Source organism: Pelophylax lessonae, assembly GCF_965119305.1.
Source record: "Pelophylax lessonae genome assembly, chromosome: 1".
NCBI classification, from domain to species: domain Eukaryota; kingdom Metazoa; phylum Chordata; class Amphibia; order Anura; family Ranidae; genus Pelophylax; species Pelophylax lessonae.
This window is the reverse complement of record NC_138768.1, coordinates 695,302,953-695,327,712: the sequence shown is the minus strand read 5'-3', so window position 1 is coordinate 695,327,712 and position 24,760 is coordinate 695,302,953. Positions and strand designations below refer to the sequence as shown.

General features: G+C 41.3%; 1 protein-coding gene across 4 annotated transcripts in view; it reads right to left on the bottom strand.

Moving 5' to 3' along the window:
- Nucleotides 1–24,760, bottom strand: part of CLCN3 (chloride voltage-gated channel 3) — a 198,086-nt gene that overhangs the window by 66,239 nt on the left and 107,087 nt on the right. For all 4 annotated transcript variants that reach the window (XM_082243985.1, XM_082243987.1, XM_082243986.1 and 1 more), the window contains 5 exons: nt 16,677–16,834; nt 15,263–15,362; nt 11,861–12,048; nt 8,126–8,248; nt 4,267–4,473 (listed from right to left, as the gene is read on the bottom strand). In XM_082243985.1, coding sequence (XP_082100111.1) covers nt 4,267–4,473; nt 8,126–8,248; nt 11,861–12,048; nt 15,263–15,362; nt 16,677–16,834 — 776 coding nt within the window. The remainder of the gene's footprint in view (nt 1–4,266; nt 4,474–8,125; nt 8,249–11,860; nt 12,049–15,262; nt 15,363–16,676; nt 16,835–24,760) is intronic.

Sequence of the window (24,760 nt, the reverse complement as noted above, 5' to 3'; positions counted from 1 at the left end):
CTGTAATCAGGGCACTGGTGATCAGTGCCCTGATTACATTCCTGTGTGTTCCCTTACCGCTGTTCGGGCTCTCCTCTTCCTCACACTGCAGTCTCCGTGTGAGGAAGAGAGCTGGCGATGAGAGATGATCTCATATGTTTACATATGAGATCATCTCTCATTGCATGGCCCGATCACGTGGTAAATGGCCGCTGTGATTGGCCATTTACCACGATCTGTGACTGGCTGTGTCCAAGGGACACGGCCAACACAGATTTTCCCCGATGCGCGCTCGCGGGAAGCCCGTTTCTGGGAGGCCGTTTAAAGACTGCCTCCCGGAAACTCGAGTCCGCGCTGTAGCCGTACTTCGGCTATAGCACGGACAGGAAGTAGTTAAAAAAAGGTTTTACTACTTTGGGCCAGTTTTGCTATGATAACAAAAAAAATTAATAAAAAAATAAATCAGGAGATCTCCATTTCCATATACCACCAATGCCCACCAAAGCCAAATCTGTCCTAAAAAAAAAAACCGAGGTATAATCCACCTGTAGTAGTTGTGATATGTAGTTTTACTAACATGTCAAAGTTGCAAAATAGTGATTAGGCATTAAGATTTATTTTACCCTTAGGAGTGAAAAAGGTTAATCTGCCAGATAGCCCAAAGCAGCAATGAGTCAGCTTGAGAAAAGCTCCAGGAAAAAAAAACAGTGTTTTTAAAAAGGTATAATACTTCTCCAGAGGAGAACAGGTACATCACCTAGAGATACGTAAAAAAAAAATCAAAAAACTGGAGTCTCACGTAGTGGGTGGGGGGTTATATGGTGTGCTCTGTGGGAGGCCCTATTAAGCTTTCTTGCCCAGTGTCCAATTACCTGAAGGTAGCTGCAAATAGTCTATGAATACAAGTCCTGTACTGTACAACCAAGATAAAACAGTGCCTTGAAAAAATATTCATACCCCTTGCAATTTTCCACATTTTGTCATGTTAGAACCAAAAAAGTAAATGTATTTTATTGGGATTTTATGTGATAGACCGACACAAAGTGACACAATTGTTAAGTGAAAGGGAAAATGATAAATGGTTTTCAATTTTTTTTTAGAAATAAATCTGTGAAAAGTGTGGCGTGCATTTGTATTCACCCCCGAGTCAATACTTTGTAGGACCGCCTTTCTCTGCAATTACAGCTGCAAGTCTTTTTGGGGATGTCACTACCAGATTTGCACATCTAGAGAGTGACTTTTTTGCCCATTCTTCTTTGCAAAAAAAACTCAAGCTCTGTTAGATTGGATGGAGCATCTGTGAACAGCAATTTTCAGGTCTTGCCACAGATTCTCAATTGGATTTAGGTCTGGACTCTGACTGGGCCATTCTAACACATGAATATGCTTTGTTATAAACCATTCCATTGTCGCTCTGGCTGTATGTTTGGGGTTGTTGTCCTGCTGGTAGGTGAACCTCCTCCCCAGTCTCAAGTCTTTTGCAGATTCTAACACAGGGGTCTCTAAACTGCGGCCCGAGGGCTAGATGTGGCCCTTTGCTAGCCTTTATCTGGCCCTTGGGGCACTATTCCACCCACTGACACCAACACAGGGGGCACTATTTCTTCCACCGATACCAATATTGGGATACTATTCCTCCTCCTATTGACCATCAATCCTGAGGCCATATTTATTCTCACTGATGCTGGGCCCAGGACTTTTCTGCCCCCACTGGCCACAATCCGGCCCTTCTAAAGTGTGAAGGACAATAAACTGGCCCATTGTTTGAAAAGTTTGGAGACCCCTGCTCTAATAGATTATCTTCTAAGATTGCCCTTTATTTGGCTCCATCCATCTTCCCATCAACTCTGACCAGCTTCTCTGTCCCTGCTGAAGAAAAGCATCCCCACAACAAGATGCTGCCACCACCATGTTTCAGGGTTGGGATGGTTTGTTCAGGGTGATGTGTAGTGTTCGTTTTCTGCCACACATAGCGTTTTCCTTTTAGGCCAAAAACTTAAATTTCTGTCTCACCTGACCAGAGCACCTTCTTCCACGTTTGCTGTGCCCCCCACATGGCTTCTCACAAACCGCAAAGGGGACTTCTTATGGCTTTCTTTCAACAATGGCTTTCTCCTTGCCGCTCTTCCATAAAGGGCAGATTTGTGAATTGCATGACTAATAGTTGTCCTGTGGACAGATTCTCCCACCTGAGCTGTGGATCTCTGCACCTCCTCCAGAGTTACCATGGGCCGCTTGGCTGCTTCTCTGATGAATGCTCTCCTTGCCCGGTCTGTCAGATTAGGTGGATGGCCATGTCTTGGTAGGTTTGCAGTTGTGCCAAACTCTTTCCATTTTCAGATGATGGATTGAACAGTGCTCTGTGAGATGTTTAAAGCTTAGGATATTTTTATAACTTAACCCTGCTTTAAACTTCTCCACAATTTTATCCCTGACCTGCCTGGTGTGTTCCTTAGCCTTCATGATGCTGTTTGTTCGCTAAGGTTCTCCAACAAACCTCTGAGGGCTTCACAGAACAACTGTATTTATACTGAGATTAAAGCGGAATTCCGGCCACGGGGGTGAAATTTAGCTAAAAATACCCCCGGGACAGTCAGGGCTAGAACATTCCACAATGGATAGCCTCTGTACTGTCCCGGGTCGCACTTACCTTTTAGAAGAAATACTTACCTTGAAAATTTCTTCTCCAGCGCTGCCATTTCGGATGTGTGCAGCTGAAGCCAGCGCCCGTCCTCTTCTGCGTCCTCTTCCGTGTCCTCTTCTCCCAGAATGCGCCTGCACCGGCCCCGCTCGTCACTTCCGGTGCTGGTGCGTCATCCCTCCACAGCTTCTGGGCATGCCCAGAAGCTGTTTAGCAGGGAATGAGGCGCCGCACCGGAAGGGACGAGCGGGGCCTGTGCAGGCGCATTGATTCCTGGGAGCGATGACGTTCAGCTCCCAGGAATCAATGCAAAGAGGAAGTGGCGGCGCGGGCCGCGGCAGCAGAGGGAGTAAGTGGAAGAAAGGGGAGTATATTTTTCTTCAATAACAAGGTAAGTAAACAAAAAAAAAAAAAAAACGGAACTATCCATTTCTTTTTCCGGTGACCAAGAGCAAGCGGATGGCCCAAAATCGATTATGTAGATTTTGTGTCCGGAACTCCGTTTTAAAATTACACACAGGTGGATTCTATTTACTAGTTAGGCGACTTCTGAAGGCCCGTGGTTCCACTAGATTTTAGTTATGGGTATCAGAGTAAAGGGGGCTGAATACAATGCATGCCCCACTTTTCACATATTTGTAAAAAATGTTGAAAACCATTTATCATTTTCCTTCTTCACAATTTTGTGCCACTTTGTGTTGGTCTATCACATAAAATCCCAATAAAATACATTTACATTTTTGGTTGTAACATGACAAAATGTGGAAAATTTCAAGGGGTGTGAATACTGTTGCAAGGCACTGTAGATTGCTAGAACAAAAAAAAAAAAAAAAAAAAAAAGGTCGGCTTGAATCATTGGAGCGAAGAAAAGACATCCATCCTTCTAGGATACTAGCAAAAAAAAAAAAAAAAAAAAGAGGCATGCTGGTACTAGGAAGGGTTATCTCTGGGCTGGCCAGGGTGGTCCAATTCTCATTTGGGCAGAAGTAACTTAAAGGTTTAGGATATCTTTGTCCCTTAAAGTAGAAGTCCACCCTAACACTAAAATCTTTAAATCTACAGGCATCCATTATCAAAGACTAATCCTGTAAAAGAAGAAAAAGCTATACATACCGTTTTGAAGCCTCTCCGGTCCAGTCCCAGGCTAAGCTGTCAGCTGCGGCTTCACTGTGGAGGCAGGTGAAGATGATATAGCCAACAGAAGCCCCATAGTAACTATGGGTGATGTCGCTTACCATTAATTTCTCAGCCAATGTCGACTGTCTCCTCTACAGAGCTACCGCCACTGAAAACCGGACCGGCTTAAGAAAAAGTATGTATAGAGATTTCTTCTTTGCAGGGCTAGATAGGTTAGTCTTAGATCATGGATGCCTGTAGATTTAGAGATTTTAGTGTGGGTGGACCTCTACTTTATTAGACAAGAGCAAACTATATTCTCATGAATCTTGATTTTGACCACTCAGTCTCAGTTCCACCCATAACCCATCAATAAATTGAGAACATTCAGCAATACATACAACAGTCAGAATTTGAGCCTAGCTTGAGATGAGATGGCTATCTTTTTACATAGCCTTTAAAAAAAAGGTGCTCACTGCATGTGCAACAATTTTGCAATTTCGTAGCTTATATATGTAGGTCAGGCTTACCTCCCTTTTCTTCGCCTCATTTGTGCTATACTTAGGAAAGAGGTAGGAGAATATATTTCCACAGCAGCAAGCAACATGTACTAAGGGACCCTCCTTCCCTAAGCTCAGGCCTGAAGCCACAGCAAGTACCAGTGTTACTGTCTTTATCATTAAAGTCCACTTTCCCAGGTAACCTCTGATGATGAATCCACTTAAAATTGTTTTAATCTGCAAAATTGAAACAGAAATTATTTCATTAATGTCTTAAAACTTCTGTACAAACGCACTGCTGGAATTGCCTTGTCAATTTTTTCGAACAAATCATTACTTTAACCTTTTGCTTAACTAAAGCTGCCAATACTACTCTGTATGCAGCAATGAAGATATCACATCCTGGGTTTTCACCAGCGATACATTTATTGCATAGTTTTCAACAGCAACATAGGAAAACTGGATTCTTGTCTTACCGTAAAATCCTTTCTCTGAGGTTCACTGACAGACACAGCTTCAATTCTTCAGACCATTGGGCTTATGCTCTCCATCTCTAAGCGTAGGACTAGGCGGAAACCTTTTTTGGTTACGCCCCTGGTGCAGTCCTAGAGGGTATATTATCCCTTCCTGCCGTAGGACACCAGTTTTAACTAGCAGTGTCAGAAGAACAAATTACTCAACCCCAACAGAGGGGAGGGTGCTGTGTCTGTCAGTGAACCTCAGAGAAAAGTTTTTACGGTAAGACAAAACAAGACTTTTGTAAGATCTGACCATAAAATCTGTTTCTCTGAAGTCCATTGACAGACGCAGCCTCCATCTTCATTAGCCATTGGGTTATGCTGTCCCCTGCAGGAGTAGTTCTAGGCAGAAAAAAATTTTAAATCTCCACGCCCACGGGGCTGTCCCCACAGGCATAACCCACACACCCTCTCCGCCAGCAAACCAGTTTAGTTGTAAGCAGTGAAGAGAGAAAAAAACATCCCCATATCAGAGGGGCGGGTGCTGCGTCTGTCATTGGACTTCAGAGAAACCGATTTTACGGTAAGATCTTACAAAAATCTTGTTTTCTCTATCTTCCATTGACAGACGTAGCCTCCATCTTCATTAGCCATTGGGATGTCCCAAAGCAGTGTAGGTATGAGGGGTGGGAAGAATGCAACCAGATAGTAACGTAAACGCCAAAGGCTAAACTAAGCCAACGGGGTAGCATGGAGCTCAACCAAAACAACAGGAGCTCATGCAGGCGAAAAAACCCCTAAGATAAACAAAACAGTCTCTTATGAAACAGAAGCCTGCAAAACATTGCGGCCAAAAGAGGCATCCGAAGATAACAAATCCACCTTGTAGAATTGTGCACAAACGACCAAATCGTTGCCTTACAAACTTGTACAACAGAGGCCTGATGGTGAAAAGCCCAAGAGGCACTCAGCGCTCTAGTAGAATGTGCCTTCATAGGGAAAGGAGGAACCTGACTCTTAAGTGAATAAGCCTGAACAACCATCTGCCCGATACATCTTGATATGGTAGCAGCAGACGCAGCCAAACCTTTTCGAGGTCCGTCCGGAAGGACAAAACGAGAGTCCGTTTTCCTAAAAGACTCTGTAACCCGTCAGATAAACCTTTATCGCCCAAACCACATCCAAAGAGCGCAAGGCAAATTCCTTGGGATGCTTAGGCTTAGGACATAAGGAAGGCAACACACTGTCTTCATTGAGATGAAAACCCGAAACCACCTTAGTGAGGAAGGAGGGATTAGGTCGGAGAACCACTTTACCCCTTTATCTCTGTGGATCACCAAATAAGGCGGACAGGACAGCACCGCCAACCCAGACCCAAGGCAACCTTCTGCGTCAAAAGCAGAGAAATCTCCCCAATATTCTCAAAAGGAGGATTTTGAAGAACAGACAAAACCAGATTGAGATCAAATAGAGTCAACGGGGGATCTCCTCGGAGGAGCCAGATGAAGCACCCCCTGAATAAAAGTGTGAATCAAGCTAATAGTAGCCAAGGGACGTTGGAAGTAAATAGCCAAGGCCGACACTTGGCCCTTGATAGTGCTCAAAGCCAAACTGCTGCTCAAGCCCTTTTTTTAAAAAGGCCAAAACCCTAGCTATAGAAAACAAGTGAGGGTGCAGCTGCGATTCACACCATGAAATGTACGATTTCAACGTACAATAATAGATCTTCCTTGACATTGATTTCCTGGCCTTCAAAAGAGAAGGAATCACCGAGTCAGAAAGGCCTCTATCCCTCAAAACCTTGCTTTCAACAGTCAAGCCGTTAAAGCCAGCAACCGTAAAGCAGGATGATAGACTGGTCCTTGAGACCAGGTCTGCGTACCAAGACCGCCAGGCCCCCTCCCCCTTGTGCACTGCTGGGGCACTACAAGAATCAGCACACCCCTGGTGCTGTATACAGCTGAGGAAGGATAGATACCCCCAGAAACTCCCTAGCTGGAAAGCGCCAAAACGATCCGCCAGACTGCTGGAAAGAGGAAGAGGAAACGCTGACCTGACATTAGAGGCCCCCACAGCCTCAGCACTGCCTTAAACTACAGGAAAATGGCTGCCATTGAAACTCTATGGAGAAACCAAAAACATGGCCACTAGACTACACAAACATGGCAGTCAAAGCCGGAAAAAAAAAAAAAAAACAACCCCCAGAAGGGACCCCCCCCCAGAGCACCCAGGTACGGACACCCCCTAGAGGGGCCGACAGCGGCATTATCCACCACTCCTCCAGTCCAGAACCATGCAGCCCCCCTACCCAAATTCACCCATGCCCCCAAACAGGGGTCGGGGGAACAGATGAGGGCACCAAATTAGGGGGGAACCCCGCCAAGGAGAAGGGGGAAAGACAGGGGGAGGAAGGACACTGAAGGGGCCTACAATCCCCAGGGGGGGGCCTGCGACCACTCCAGTAATTCCGCAGGAAAGGAGGGGGGACACTACTCACCATACCACAGTCACCATGCGGGCGCCACTCCAGCAGTCCACTGCACAATCTTGGAATGGGAGTGCTGCAGCCTGAGGTACGCTGCGACTCTGGTTGGGACTTCTGTCGTGACAGGACTATGCGACCTCGCAAGGTGTTTCACTCGCCGATCAACCCCCTTCCAGTGGGGCTATGTCGTGGCCAACTTAGCGCAAAGTTATTAGTTGGGCCGCATTCGCAGGCCAGACTGGGAAGACCATAAGGATCTAGAAAATCCAGTGTGTCGCCCAGTCTGGTTGGTGACTGTAGTCCACACAAGAACAGTTGATTGTAGTTCACACAGGAACAAAAATAATAGAAAGAAAAAGTAAAAAATATAATTTAAATAGGAAAAAAAGCCAGGACCACAGATCCCAGCAGGAAAGAGCCAGGTCCTGACTCCTGCTAGGCAGAAAAAAAAACTGGTGTCCTACAGCAGGAAGTGATGGTATACCCTCTGAGACTGCCCCAGGGGCGTAACCAAAAAAGGTTTCTGCCTAGTCCTACTCCTAGAGATGGAGAGCATAAGCCCAATGGTCTGAAGAATTGAAGTTGTGTATGTCAGTGAATGAAAGAGAAAAATATAATCTTGCTAAAAAAAAACACAAATATAAAAAAGGAGCAACAGGGTATTGATACCAGTTAAATAACCCAACTGGTTGACTTTGTTGATCACAAATAGGGCATCACTTGTTCCACTGTCACACTGGTTTGACAATATATGGCCTGACATGAGTAAACCAGATCAATTTATATCCTAATAGTGAACAGTGAAAATACTAAGGGGCTTTACACACATACACCTCTTTAATGGAAGAGTACAGCTTGTATATGCCAATGGTAAATAATAGACAGTCCGATGCAACAACCATAGTATTATATACACTACTATAGAAGCAGCACAACCAAAACTCACCTCTGGAATTCCTGAGCCACAGGCATAAGGGGCAAAAACTTTCACCAGACAAACAGCCAAAAAGGCAAAACTCAAAGCCCAGAAGATGTACATAATGTAGTTCATTATATAGGATCCAGGACCCTAAAAAATAGCATAAAAATTGCATTTTAAGTCATTCGGTTATGCTATTTGTAGCATATGTAAATGGACAAACAGGAATTTAAAAAGGGATTGTAAAGTGAAGTATAAAACAGTGTGTGTGTGTTACACACGTCACCTTATCCACCTTGAAGGCCTAGCCTTTTCTGGCACTTGTTTACAAGTTGAAATCAGTGTTTGCTGGAAAACTACTTCTAACCCCCAAACAATATTTTTTTTTTTTCTTTTTACCAGACACCCTAGAGAAAAAACAGACGACGGTTTAAATTTGATATTTGCACAGCGTTTTTTTAAATTCAATTTTTTTGGGAAAAAAATACACTTTAATCAATTAAAAAAAAAAAAAAAGAAAAAAAGAACACACAGGATATATAAAAAATGAGGTTCCACGACTAAAAAAAAATACCCAACATGTCACGCTCAAAATTGCGCACACTTGTGGAATGACGACAAACTAGGGTACCTAAAAATCTCCATAAGCGACACTTTTTACAGGTTACCCGTTTAGAGTTACAGAGGTCTAGCACTAGAATTCTTGCTCTCCCTCCAACGTTCACGGTGATACGCACGTGTGGTGCGAACACTGTTTATATATGCGTGTGTGACTTTTATTTGTTCGCTTCTACGCCCGAGCAAGGAGGGATGGGGTTGCTTTGACATTTTTTTTTTTATCTTATGTTATTTTTTATTTTTATGCTGTCCCTTCATGTTTTTTTTTTTTTTAATCACTTTTATCCCCATTACAAGGAATGTAAACATCCCTTGTAATGGAAATACGGATGACAGGTCCCCTTTATAGAGAGATCTGGGGTCAAAAAGACCCCAAATGTCTACTTTACCTTGTAAAGCAAAATATAAAAAAAAAAAAAAATTAGAAATATTACCTTCTGCCCTAGATTGGAAGTGATGCCATGACAACGCCCTGGTCCTCCAAGGCCATAGAGGCAATCAGAGATGATCTGCTCTCTGTTCGCATCCTCAGATTGTTTCTCAGGCGCGTCGGGGAGGGGGGGGTCTGATGTGACGTAATTCCATTCCAAAGCTTCCTGCTCAATATGTTGAATTGATAAATAAATGTTGGAATAAATTCAAAGTGAGCAAGAAGTTTTAGATGGCTGTGACTTTCCTAGATTGATAGATATACATTAGCTATATGACCTTGTTTAGGCCCTTCCTGTCAGGAGGTGACAACGGTTTTTAAATCTTGTTTCTATGTTGTCACCATGTAGCAAACATGACCCTAGTTGAGACTACAAGCGGCCATGCCAGGAAACATTATGTAGGTCTGGCCCACCTATGTTAGCATCAGGAAGCCATTCCAGAGCAATGGCATGCAGCAGAAATGCACAAAGACAGGAGATTAGCAGCACTGAGAAAAAAAAGAATAAAAAAGTGAAGACAGTATTTTATGAAAAAAAGGAAAAAAATATTACTATTTTTAAGAAAAAAAATAAACACTAGATAATAAAGCCTAAAGAGCATCTACCCACAGTTTCGTGACTTTGTTCCTTTGGATTATAGTCTAAAAGGATAAGATCATTGTGCTGTTAAAAAAAAAAAAAACAGTCCCTTTTAACACTATGGGGTCCATGTATAAAAAGTGTGCTAAACAAATGTAGCACACAACTGCACAGCTCCAAAAGAAACTTGTCATATGCAGTGTATTAGAATTACCTTGTATAATCCTTAGTGCCATCTAGTTGACATTGAGCATTTTTTGATTGGGGTAATTAAAAACCAAAAAGCATTACAGCCGAATATGACATGTTTAAATGGAGAGGTGTGTCACATTCCTACATAAAGACCCTATAAGAGCCAAGAAGATAAAATATGCTGGGTATATTGAGGTTTGCCTAGATCTTCAATAATTACAAAGTCTGATCTAAGTGGGCACGGAGAACAAAAGATAAATACAGTTCAGTTTTTAAGAAATTAAATATTAAAATATTACCAAAAAATTGCACATGCATTACGCAAACGTGTGAAATCTTGTCTGAAAACTCACTGTCAACGACTTCAGAGGCGGTTAACACCAGAGCGTGGTGCTGGAAAGGTGCATTCTGTGCAAGTTTACCGCACCGCAGATGATGCTCCTGCCCTTGTGATCTGCATGCCAGTGCAAATGTAGATTCCAAATGCAATGCATGTGTGGGCACCTCATAACAGTTTGTAAAGCTTTTCCAGCTGTCCGGTGCATTTTGCAGCCTATTTTAAAAAATGGGCTGTCGAAACGCACTGCATGGGAACGTGGTTTCCGGTAATAAAGAGGAAGTAAAGTCCCCCAAAAAAAAACGATAAATAAAAAGCCCTGTAAAGAGAAAGGCATAATGAGCTAGTATGCATCGCATATTAGCTCATTATGTAGTACTTACCTTAAAACGAAGCCCCCGCCGTGCCGCCACCTCAGCGACAGGACGGCGACATGTCCGGCCGTCCTGCTTCCGGGTTCGCGTCCTCCGGCCATCTGATTGGCCGGAGGCGCGATTACATCACTCCCGCGCCTGCGCGCAGGAGCCGCCGTTCACGGCACTGAGCTCTGGAGGAACGGCACGGGTGGCCGTTCCTTCAGAGCGCCTGCGCCGATGACGTCATCGGCAGTATGCACTGTAAATATCTCCTAAACGGTGCAAGTTTGGGAGATATTTATAGCACCTATAGGTAAGCCTTAATATAGGCTTACCTATAGGTAAAAGTTTGTGAGGTGGGTTTACAACCTCCTTAACCGGCTCTCAGAAAAGTTTAAAACAAACAGTAAACTAAATGTTATATGCTTTATGACCATCCAGCATTTTGTTACTTCAACGCAAACTACAGAACAGATGTTGCTAGGGATAAAAAAAAAAAAAAAAAAAGTGTCATCTATGGGGTAGACGGACTTGAGACAGTGCACTTCACTAGAAACCTGAACCATGGTGAAAGTTACACAAATATGGTAATTCTGGTTTCAATATTATAGTCCCAAAAATATCATGCATGTTACACACAAAAAATAAAGTTGTAATATTTCCCCAACAACATTTACAAACACTTAAAAGGAGTTGTAAAGCCTGATGTTAAAACCTTTTCTGTTTCAGCTGCCCCTGAGCCCCCCTTTTTTTTTACCTGAACCCGATCATTCCAGCGATGAGCACGAGCCCAGCCGCTTCAGCCACTGAATAGATTGATAGCAGCAGGAGCCATTGGCTCCCGCTGCAGTCAATCAAATCCAGTAACACAGGAGTGGGGGGGGGGGGGGGGGGGAGTCTGGGCTGAGTCCTGCTGTCTGTGTCAATGGACGCAGCAGTGGGACTCGTGAGCTCACCTGCACGGGTACCCCCATGGAAAGGGGCACTCCATGGGGGCACCCGATGAAGAGGAGCCACAAGCGACACCGGAGCACCCCAGAAGAGGAGAATCTGGGCTGCTCTGTGCAAATCTCTTGCACAGAGCAGTTAAATAACAAACATTTTACACTTAAGAAAGAAAGAAGGAAAAAAAATAAAAAACCCCTTCACAATCACGTTTCCATGAAGTTTCTGAGCTGAAAACAATATATGTATATTGAAATTACCAGATAAAATGATTAATTTTCATAACAAGTATAGGAAGACTTACTTCTGCCTGGCCAATAATCAGATCCGCCCAGGTGTTCCATTGTGGACACTTGTCTCGTTCCTCAAATGTGGCAGAATTTGAATCCCAACAACATTGCTCATGGTTAAACCAAAACTTATCCATGCAAATTCCTTCCTTCAAATCTGCCATCCAGTCTGCTGCAATGTCTATTAGGCCTGCAAGGGCACCTGTGGATACAAATTTTCCAAGTTTTTAGATCCATTTTACAACTTCAGTCTTACTAGAATAGGAGAAAATTGTTGCATGAGCAGTTTGGGATGGGTAACTTACAGAGATACAAACATGCCTGCTGTTGTACTGTATGTCTAAGGTGCTCGATATAAGTTTGAATCAATTTCTGACCTATTCTGGTAAACAGCAATTTCAGGACACTAACAGGATAGCTCTGCAATATATGGGTTATTACACATGCAAAAAGTACATGGTACATGTGTTCAAGCCTGGAAGCATTTGTCTGCGTCCAGGGTCGCTCATCCAGCTTCAACCACAGCTTCAGCAAACACATAAGGCTACTCTCAGCCTGTCATTACTTTGTACAGGGGAAGCAGGAGCCGCTGTTCAGCTTACAGCGGTCATCCGAGCTGCAAGAATCTGCTGATTCTTGCCGCTGGAGTCTAGGATATGCATGTAAAATCGCTCACATAAAAAGGACCTGAAAAGAAAGTCTGTTTACAATTCATACCCATTATAAACCACTTCAGCTTTCACACCTGTATATGCCATAGACCAGAGAGCAATGGTTACACTTTTTTCACTAGTTTTGTTGAAGTAATGTCTAAAAAATTTTGTAAGACCATATCGCCAAAAGAAAGCCTCATTTAAAAAAGAAAAAAATAAATAAATTATATATATATATATATATATATATATATATATATATATATATATATATATATATATATATATATATATATATATATATATATATATATATATTTTTTTTTTTTTTTTAAATAAGGCTTTCTTTTGGCGATATGGTCTTACAAAATTTTTTTTTTTATTTATTTTTGTTATATAATCCAGTCAAACAAAACAAAAAACACTTTTTTTTCTATTTTAATCTTGTTTAAGTAGAAACTGCAGATAACTATACACTGGGTAGAAGACCTGCATTGGGCTACACTGTTCAACGCAGTTTCAAAGTATGGACAAATTAAAAAGCCTGTCCTATTTTCTTGGTTTATTCACAATCAAAAAAGGGATGAAAAAGTATGCATTTTATTCTATAATTTGTGCTGTTTAAATTAACACTAAAAATTATGATTCTGGTCGCCTGACCAGACTTCTACTGTTAGCAGATGCTGGACACTGCAGTTCCGGACAAAACGTTGCTTAATATTAGCTAAGGAGGTTTCCATCAGCTTCTGACTAATAATCTGCTTTCTACACACTCGGTCATCCTAGTGAGCTACCCTATATAGCTGGGTCCGCACACCAGAGCCAAAGCACAATAAAGAGGACAGTGCAGCTCCGGAAAAGCAAACCCAAGATGAAGCCGGCTGCTTCCCCCACGCTCCATCAAAGACAGCGGCAGAGATGCCACTTTAAAATTGGGATGCTTTGCGCACACCCTGGCTAAGGACCTATCTTCCCAGCACAGCATTGCTGCAGATGAGGTGGAGGAGGAGATGGAGATGACCGTGTATGGCGTCCCTGCACATGAGGTGGAAAGGTGCAAATGTAGGTGTTTTATTTGTCCATTCTCTTGTGTTAGCAGCCCATTCAAATAAAAAAAAAGGATACCTCAATGCAACTTAAGTAGTAACAAAACACTTCTTAAAGTGGAAGTCAAGGCACTTTATCTGTAACCGTGCATTCATTTTTAAATGATTGCGCTGCAGCCAGCATTCTAGATAGAAACATATAAATCAGTCCCAAACTAGGTTGCATGGGTGGCAATATAAAAACATGGCAGCTCTGACACTTCTAATTCCATCCCATTTCAAAGTTTGTATGAGAGATAGATCGCCACTCACATCAGCCCTTCCAGCCATAGAGACTGAATGACTCCATATTACACCTACTGTTTGTAGAGGAAAGCTTCCCCAAATGTCATTTGACTACATCACATATTACAAACTATGCAGTTGGTAATATGCATTGATCCAAGAGTGCATTTTTTTGAAATATGAACATTTTAAAAGCAAGGACATGCAATCTGATTTCATGATACTTTCACAACTTTGCTTTTTTCTGTGAAAGTTGTTCACCACAGGAATCTGGAGCTTCTGTACTGAATTATGCATTTATCAGGCTGCTTTGACTCCAGCCTCAATGTTTTATTCAACATTTCTGTTGTGTGATGGCTGCATTTTTTTAAAAGCTACATCACTCCTCCACTGTATCTGTGGAGGGAGCAACCATTAACTGCTGTGTTAATGCATCACATTTGTATCAGGATAGGGTTCTACGCCCAGGAGATGTGTCCAAAATGGTTCCACAGTCCAATAACCTGAAGATGGCAGCCTATAACTAGGGTCTATGAATAGCAAGCCTGTGTCCTGTACAATAAAAAAAAGAAAAACTGCTGTGTTAATGCTAGTAACAGAATGCATCATACAAATTCTATATATATATATATATATATATATATATATATATATATATATATATATATATATATATATTATACACACACATATACACACACACACTTTAACAGGAGGTGTTCTTCCCCATTCAGTCATATGGGGGGGGGGGGGGAGCCATACTCCACAGGAAACCGCCATGAGTTGGGATCTCCACAGGAAGAAATGGGGCTGTGGCACGTAAGCACAAGATGAAGAGGACCTAGGGAGAACATTTTCAGAATAAAGGCTGTGCAACTAAAGTCAAGATCATACTCGCCAGATATGGGACACACGATCAGATTATCGGACAAATTTTCTTTCGTTTTTTGTTGCATGCTAATCTCATATGGAAAGTGAAGAGGTTACTTTCATACGAAAATTCTCGTACGACAGAAATTAACTTCAGAAGTGATGTCATGTGTTGAACTGTTTTGTATGTGTTCTTTCATTGCTGAGCATGCCTAGTCTGGCTCTTATTTTTTTTTGGACGAAAACTGTACTAATTAAACGAAAATCAGACGTTGTGTTCACATACGATTAAAATTTTATAGCCTGCACATCCAGTTTGTTGTATGCAAATACGTAATTGGCTGTCGAAAGCACCGTACTAACGATTGAAAAATTGGCAGATCGTTCGTCAGACTAAATTTTACTTCCGATTTTCTTATCGTGTGTACAGGCCTTACGTGTTGACAACTTGTACCACCAAATTCTACAGTTGTCTTAACAATAAAATAGAGGCATAAAAAAAAATCTATGCCTCCTTTTCAAATACCTGGCTTTAAAAAGCAGACATCAATCAGCTACTTACCTGACGCTAAACCAGTTAACGTTACAACCAGCCACCCTGACCAAGCGTCATAGAGACTTTTAGATAACTCCCATGCAGACTCCTTCTTTTTGCTGTTAATCTGGGGGAAAAAAAACAATATTTTTTGTCAATAACTAAACAGTTTCAGTCTTGTTCCTCCTTCCTTACAAGATGTAAAATCATAAAACTCACACTGCCAAAAAAGTACATGCCTATGAGAAATTGGATACATTTTACTTTTCTGACTGTTATCTGAATTTATTTTACTCTTACAAGGACACCAAACCAGACACATCAGTAGATACTTTCCAAATAAGCTTGCCTTCTGTTCACACACACTTGGTCCAGTAATGAAGCTAATTAAGTAACCAATATGGCTTTGGAGGAACATAAAACCGCCACAATAATTTTATTTAGTGGGACCTGAACCCATGACCCCAGTTCACAAAATATAATATTTACAATCTGGCAATTGGAACCCCCCCCCCCCCCAACTCCTAGTATTTCATGTAGCCTCCAAATGCAGTACTTGCTTCACCCATTTCTGGGTGCAGACTTAAAAGGATATAAACGGACTATACTCTATGGCTTGGTGAGGACATGAACATTCATGCAATGCCTGCAGGCTCGCAGGAAAAAGTGTCCCTTCTTGATCTTGTTTAAGCCTTGGTTAGTATAAAAGGATATTATTTAAATGTGTGACTAGTCTAAAGCAGGGGTGTTCAAACTGCAGCCCTTTGCTTGCTTTTACCTGGCCCTTAGGGCATTATCCCACTACTGTAAGCAGCAGTGGGTCAAAGTTCTTGCCACTGACACAGACAATGGGGCACTATTCTTCCCACTAGTACCAATGATGGGACACTACTCCTCCACTGACACTGATGGAGCACTATTCCTTCCACTGACACCAATGATGGGGCACTATTCCCCAACCCGGCTCCAATGATGGGGCACCATTTCTCCCACTGACGCCAATGATGGGGCACTATTCTTTACCCGGATACCAACAATGGGGCATTATTCCTTCAAGTGACAGTGACCCAATGATAGGACACTATTCCTTTCACTGGCATCAATAATGGGGCGCTATCTCACCCACTAACACCAATGATGGTGCTCTATCCCTCCAAATGATAATAATGAGTCTCTATTCATACAACTGACACCAATGATGAGGCACTTTTCCTCTCACTAGCACCAATGGTGGGACATTGTTTACTCCCACTGACACCAGGACATTTTATACTCCTGCTCCCCTAAAGCTTAAAGGACAGTAAACTGGCCCGTTGTTTAGAAAGTTTGGAGACCCCCTGATCTAGAGCAGTGGAAAAAAAAAAACACAACGGGTGAATGTAATTGCTAATTTATAGTCATTCTGCTCATCCGGCATCTTTAAAATGAAATAGAAACTTACCCTCCGATGGCGCTCCCGGTCTTTGCATTTCTCTCTCACCCAATCAATGGTATGGAAGTCATCGTAAGTGCCGACTCCTGGGATGGGCTCATCTAACAGATCCAGCAGATGGGTGCTACTGTTGGCACCACCTCCATTTGACATGTTGTAGTGTGTTCCTAGGAAGATGTAAAAGAGGAGACTATGAGTTTCTGTAATTCAAAGAAAGCCATCATAGACTGCAATAATGTGTTCGCTGGAATAAATGATTTCAGTGGAGAGGCACCTTAATGAGTATGGGATTTCTTACAGTATGATGTACAGTAATCCCCCGCTCCATCGCGGTTCCGTTTTTGCGGTCCCGGTAATTCGCGTTTTTTTTTGTAATGTTATTTTACTATATAAATCATTAAAAATTGAATATTTTTGTGTTTTCCATAGCTCTTGCTATGTCTCTCAGTATCTTTTATGTGTTTAAATGAGTTTCTATTGTTTTAAAAGTGTGTTTAAAGATCTTAAAATGCTTTTACACGTAGAGTGACAGTAAAAAAAACATGCCTACAATGCATTTTAATAGGGTTTTTCTATTTTGCGGAATTTCACTTTTCGCGGCTGGGCTGACAGAAGTAAGAATTTCTGTTTTTAATCCACTTGCTGAAGCAAACCACTTGCTGGAGCACAGAGATTGAGGTGGCTCTTCTAAATAAACCCTGCATGAGAGTAAGACAACCCATATCGCCAGTATTTGAAATGCCACCTTCTTTGCTACCATACTGTAAATCTTTTTATAGGAGAATTCCTTCTGTGCCATTATTGGCACTGCAGAGATTTATATAAAAAACCTTCTCAGACACTTCGACCCCTACTGTTTCTAGCCCATTCCTCAGTCAGTGGGGCAGCCAATTTTAGTAAAAAGGCCAACAAGAATATGACTGGGTTGGCATTGGCAACAAATGACACTATCAGACACTGTCAGAGCTTTGCCTGTCAGTGTCCTGGTTATCACACTTCTGTCCCTGGGTGGCCGCACTCCTCCACTGCATCAATGGACAGATCCATTGTTTCCTACCAGGCTGGACTTCAAACATGAATGCCTTTGTTTAATCTTCATCACATAGGGGTTGGAGGATTACCCGTTAAAATAAGGACACTGCATTTTTTTTTTGTCAAGATCAAAGTGTATTTTCTATGCCTGAAAAACAAATGCAGTCACCACATCTTAGGCTGGCCATATATGGATGGAAATTTAGCCAGTTCAGGAAGGGCTGGCCCAATTTTGAATCCATGTATGGGGACAGTGGTTGTATTGAAGTCGATTCACCAATCAACTTCTGTATAACCAGCCTGTCATATAAATGCAGTTCGATGAGCGGAAGTCATTCTTTCATTCACCTCGAATGTTTAGATTGGGGTATTTTCCCAATTCAACCCACTGGCTGCACGAAAAAAAAAAAAACATGTATGGGCTATTTCAGAAATAAGCTGCAACATTTTTAACGCTAGTTCTTGGGGTTAGTTATCCTTTAAAATGTAAGTCAAGCCAACTTTGTGTCTGAAAAGAGTAGGGAGGGGATAAAACCCATGTTCCAAGACTTCGATAGATCTCCCTATCATTTGTCATCTGTGTCCCTTTAGCAAAATTTTCCCTCACTTCCTGTTTCTTGAAACCATTGTCAGCAGAAAAAGTTTAGAGGACAGGGGTTCTAATCCTTCCCCGCTCAAAAAGTTTTTGCTGAATGTACACTTTAATGTCTAAAACTATTTCGTTATAAACCTTGAGAAGCAAAGCAGATGGTCAGCAGTTGTTCCTAGGACTATTTTTACCAGTAAACATTTGACAGTAACACAAGTAAAACAGCAACACAGGAGGAAGCGGCTGGGGATCAGATCTCAATTTGCAAGCTTAATAAAAAAACGCCATCATTACAAAGACCTGTTGTCTTCCAAAATGCGTGGACATTCTGGAAACTAGCTTAAACTAGATTTTTGCAAATCCAAGGTTTCCCCAGTACTGTGACACAAGAATTCACATAAACCTGTATGAACTAATTGTGCTAAATGTGCTTCATAAATGCCCAATTTATAAAGCTCCTGCAGAAATTCAGCCCTAAAACAACAAAATCGAAAGAAGAAATGGGCTTAGAACTAGTGCATTAGTATTATTACCTAGTTCATAATAACCAAATTAAAAATATATGAATTTTAAGCAGTGCACTTTGTTCTTTAAATCTGTGACCCATATTAAGCCAACAACGGGACAAAGCTCTCTTAAAGAGATCCCATCTAATGTTGGGATCTACTCAAATGCCCGAACCAGGGCTCAGCCTCTCAGCACAGCTCGAGCCTGCTGCTCCCACCCCATAGCCCCCCCCCCTCCCCCAAGCCTAGCGTTCCAATGAGCCCTGGAGGGGAAGCAGAGAGCTGGAGACTGATAGTCACCCTCGATGCTCAGTGAAGACTGAGAACTGAGCAATCAGCTGTCTTTGATCACTCAGTTGGTGTGAAGGTGGTGGACGACAGATGCAGCATTGGATCAATGTTCTTTTTGTTTTATTTTTTTTATATCCCCCCCAACTTCTCTTTTAAGGATGTAACATGTTCCAGCAACCCCCTCCTCACCATGAAAGCAGGTGGGGGTTTCTCACACACTGCTGCTGTCACATTTAAAATCAGTGTATGGAATCTGTAAATATACTGCATGACCCATCTGCCACTGTGGCAGATGACTTCTAGTTTTAAATGGACTACAAGTGCGCTGATCAGTTCACTTGTATTTGATTCATATGTCCTCCAGCTTTCTAACTGAAAGCCCATACAGAGGTATGAGTACGAACGCTGGGAGTGTGTGCAGGAGCCTGACATTGCACTCACGAGCCATGGATCATGGGTGCAATACTTTGCAAGAAGTGTAAAAAATAAAATAAAATAAATAATAATAATAATAAAAAAATAATAATAAAAGTGCATTTTTTAAGCTGTAAAAATATGTAAATCTATTTTTTTTTCTAACAGAGCTGAACTTAACCTTTAACCCGTCACACCAAGTGGAGACCAATGTATCAAAAATTAAATATTAGTAAATTAACACATATAAAAAACATAAGATTCACAAAGTCCTACTGTCCTAATATTACAGCCATCAAAGAAAATGTCACTTGCAGCAATTTTATATATAGATATTTGCATTATAAAACTAAAAATCTACATATTTTTTGAGTTGCTCTGAAAAAAAAAAAAAAAAAGTTTTTTCAGAGAGGTCTAGCAAGAACTAGAGAAACCTGCTCCATTTATTAAACCAAGTGATTTAATACACACTGAAAGGAAAATAAGAAAAAAATTGATTTTTGACTTGCCATAAAATCGTTTTCCCTTATGCCCCGTACACACGTGCAGATTATCTGCAGACTTTTGTCTGCAGACTTACCTTTTCTATGTAGTGCAAGGGCCTGCCGGATTGCATACAAATTGAAAGTGTTTAGGTTTGACCTCATATTATATGGTTTTGGTAAGTCTGCAGACAAAAGTCTGCAGATAATCTGCACGTGTGTATGGGGCATTAGGTTCATTGACGGACGCAGTCCTCTGATGCATATCAGTCGTATTATACTGCCCCCTAAGCAGAAAGAAGTTCTGGCTACGCCTATGGGCAGTCCCTGGGGGTATACCCTCTCTATTCCTGCATAGGATGTCAGTTCTGTATCAAAGCAGTGTCAGAGAAAAACACTAACCCACTACTGCGTCCGTCAATGAACCTAAAAGAAAAGGATTTTACGGCAAGTCAAAAATCCAGTTTTCTCTATCTACCCAAATGAGGGGTGGGAACAGAAGAACAAAAAAAAAAATAACAGTCCAAGGCCAACATAGCCAACCAGGCAACTCAGGACTCATCAGAAACAACAAGATGAGGTCCACCTAAAAACCAAACAGGAACACCCTCAAGGAATCAAGGAAGGCCAAGGGGCCCCCTAAACAGCAGCCTGCAAAACTTTGCAGCCAAAGGAAGCATACTCTAATGCGGTAACATATCGCTAAGTGAATTGTGCCCACTGTAACAGTTGTAAATATTTTCAGACTATTACTTTTATGATACTGACCACCTATTTAAGGACATCTGAATGATCCCAACAATCAAAATGAGCCTTTCAAGAAAAAGACATGCATTGCTAAAGTTAACTTAAAGTGGTTCTAACACCTTAAGGTTTTTCACCTAAATGCATTCTATGTATTTAAAGTACACTATATTACCAAAAATATTGGGACGCCTTTACACGCACATGAACTTTAATGACATCGCAGGTTTTAGTCTGTAGAATTACATTTTCAATTGGCCCACCCTTTGCAACTTTAACAGTTTCAACTCTTCTAGGAAGGCCCGGCTCACAGTATCCGCTCTATTTCATCCCGAAGGTGTTCTAGCTATTCAACTCTAGTTAAATGAGAGCATCAGTACCTAAGGCTAGGTTCACATCTGTGCATTTTCGCACACCTCGGTTATTTGAATGGGCTGCTCTGCCTGCACTTCCAGCAGGATAGAAGTCCCTGAACCATTATATATATATATATATATATATATATATATATATATATATATATATATATATATATATATATATATATATATATATATATATATATAGAGGTTTGCTTTTTTGCTGACATTTTATATTCAGTTATATTATATATATATATATATATATATATATATATATATATATATATATATATATATATATATATATATATATATATATATATATATATATATATATATATATATATATATGAGGCTCTTTAAGGTCATTGCTAGGAAGCGACGAATGACGTCACTCTGGTCCTTCAAGGCTATAGAGTCAAGTGGGGGCCATCTTGCCCTCACTCGACTTCCTGCCTAAGAGGAGAGCGGACCGGATCATTTTCCCCCGCTACCGACGGCTCCAGTAAGCGGGGAAAAGGACCTGGAAGCGCAGGGAGGGGGCATCTCTCCCGACTCCTATAAAGGTAATCCCGTGGTGATCGCCGCTGGGACCACCCTTGTGTTAACGCGGACCGCCCGCCATTTTAAAAAAATACCAGGGATATGGCAGCTATCTGTATTTAACGTAAGCACCGATGTAAATACACGGTGGGCGGTCGGTAGGTGGTTAAGGCAGTGTTGATAGTTTAAAAAGAGATCCATCACTTTGCCTAGGCTTTCCAACTTATTTTAAGAGAATCCGTCATAGTAGCTAGTCCCCCCCAAACTATCCAGTGCTGGAAGCATTATTATAGTCTACAGTGTTCTATGAAGCAGAAATCATGAGTGAAAATAAAAGGCCTGAAGTCAATTGCTGTAAAGGTTCGATTTAAAGTTTTACTAAACCCAGGATCCTGCATTCACTATATCTGTTCTCCCACGGTACACAGAACATGGAAATGCAATAAATTTAGTAAATATAAGCTACTTAATAACTTTTTGCATCAGCAGTTAGAGCAGTCGTGACTTCATTCAGTGACTGGTTAAAGCTTGTGGGAGGAGTTTTCATACTGCATTGGCTGTCCTATCAGGATGCAGGGCCCCTTAGACCTCTTTCTAGACAGTGCTGATCGGCCCTGTGCTGATCACATGCAATCTCCCAAAAGAACAAAAAAAACAAAAACTCTTATCAATACACTCCAAACTGAGCATGTGCAGCCTGACTCCGGTAACTACGTCTTATCCAGACATGTTTTGGAGACAATGAAAGAAGGGGAGAATCTATGCATACAAGATCACAAAGCCTTTTAAACACAATGCAGAGGATTATTCCCTTAATTTCTACAGTGAGACTAGCAAGCATGCTTTACTTTATACATACACTTTAAAGACTTATGGCAAATTGTGTGTTATTAGTCAAGTTCTGGGTGAAAAAAATACCCCCAAAAAACCGCATCACTTTGCAAACTATTCAAGAGATATTTTAATAAAATGTCTTCAAACACATAAATGATCTGAATGCAGTGTTTTCTCAAACAGGGAAGTGGTATAGGAACAAGCTAAGCCTCAGCGTAGGCTGTTAGGAAATACAAAGGGCTCTGTACACGCAGTCACATATCTGGTATTAGTCACATGCCTAGCTTCTGCTCTCTATTCCCCACGTACCTTCATGCCTCCAGAAGACACTACATTACATTTTACTATACATACTAGAGCTGCACGATTTAGGCCTCTTTCACACTTATGCGACCTAAAAGTTGCACGATTTTACAGCAATTTTTTTGCCGCAATTTTGACTGGACTTGAAGCAATGCCTATGTCTATGGACCTCAAAATGCATTAAAATTAGCAAAAAGTAGTGCAGGGACTACTTTGAAGTCGTTGCGACATGAAGTCATACAGAAATGAACGGTACTCATTGGAAATCATGGCGTACGAGTTGTCATGCAACTTTGCAGTCCCAAGTCGCCCAAGTGTGAAAGCGTCCTAATCATAAAAACAAATGGCGATCGCGATTCACCCCCAGCTCACAAGAGCCTCCTGCGCATGTTTATTAACATTGTTAAGGCTGCTAGATAACTACACAATGCTTTACAATGTGTCATTTTGTTCTTTTAGATCAAAGGAATAGACTTCAGTCTGTGAGGGCATTTTTACCTTTTAAAGACCAAGCTTTTTTTCTGACACTTGTTGCCTACAAGTTAAAAATTTGTATTTTTTGCTAGAGAAAAAAAAAAGAAAAAAAAAAAAACAACTTGGAACTCCCAAACATTATATATTTTTTTTTTTTAGTAGAGACACTAGAGAATAAAATGGCGATCATTGCAATCTTTTATGTTACACTGTATTTGCACAGAAGTCTTTTAAACAGTTTTTTTGGGAAAAAATACATTTTAATGGATTTAAAAAAAACTAAACAGTAAAAGTTAACCCAATTTTTTGTACAATGTAAAAGATGATGTTACGCCGAGAATCGTGATCTTTTTTCTAAGAAAAAAAAAATGTTATCCAGAATGGTGCAGCTCTAATAGATACTACAAATGTATACTTGCCTTGCTGCCCTGATTGACACGTGCGTGAATGAAATTGCCCTCCTTCCTCTGGTGAATAAAAAAAATGTACATGCATTGAGGAAAGCCTTCTAGTATAGGAGGTTCCAGAGAACCTGTCATGCCGGGCCAGTAGTACCAGTTATGCAAGTAAAACAGGATTTCATGTTTGCATAATGCATGTCACACATTACTAATCCCCTACACTCTATCATTATTTATATCCATGCCAATGCAGAATCAAGCACAACATGGCATTCGAAGGTAAATAAGAAAGCTGACAGCTGGACTTCTTCCATTTAGACTTTTTCTGCTAAAACACTTAGGCTCTGTTCACATGTAGGCGTTTTGGGGCGTTTTTGGGGAGTTTTTCTGCTCTAGGATCCGCTCTCAAAATGCCCAACAAGACAAATCCTATTCATTTCAATGGCCCCTGTTCACATCTGAGCGTTTTGACGCTGTGAGCAAAACGCCCAACGCTCAAAAAAGTACATGAGCTTATTTTTGGGCAGATTACAGGCGGTTTCCATTGGTCTCTATTCAATCTAAAAACACCTGCACAAAAAAGGCCTGTAAAAACACCTGTAAATCGCGGTAAAAAAACGTGCGAAAACGCTACGCTCAGGTGTGAATGTAGCCATAGCCTTAGAGAGCAAAGAAGTAATTTACAGAAATCTGGCTTCAGTTTACCCAGATACAATCCCTAAATAAAAAAAAAAATAAAAAAACATTCTGATTGGTTACTGTGCTATTGCACTTGGACTTTCACTTCTTGATTGAGCCTGACGATTCTATGTAGAAAGGGGGAGGATCCATTAACGACATCTGAACTGTCCCAGCAATCAAAATGAGCCTTTGAATAAACAGGCAAGCATTGCTAAAGTTAACTTAAAGTGGTTCTAAAGACTTAAGGTTATTCACCTTAATGCATTCTATGTATTTAGGTTCAAAACTTTCTGTGCTGCGAAATCCCCCCTTTAACTTTACCTGAGCCCGATCCGATCAAGCAAAGTGCACGAGAGCAGGCGCTCTCGTCGCTGTCTCCATCCTCCCTGGGCAGATTGATAGCAGTGGGAGCAATGAATTTTGATTTTTACTTTTTT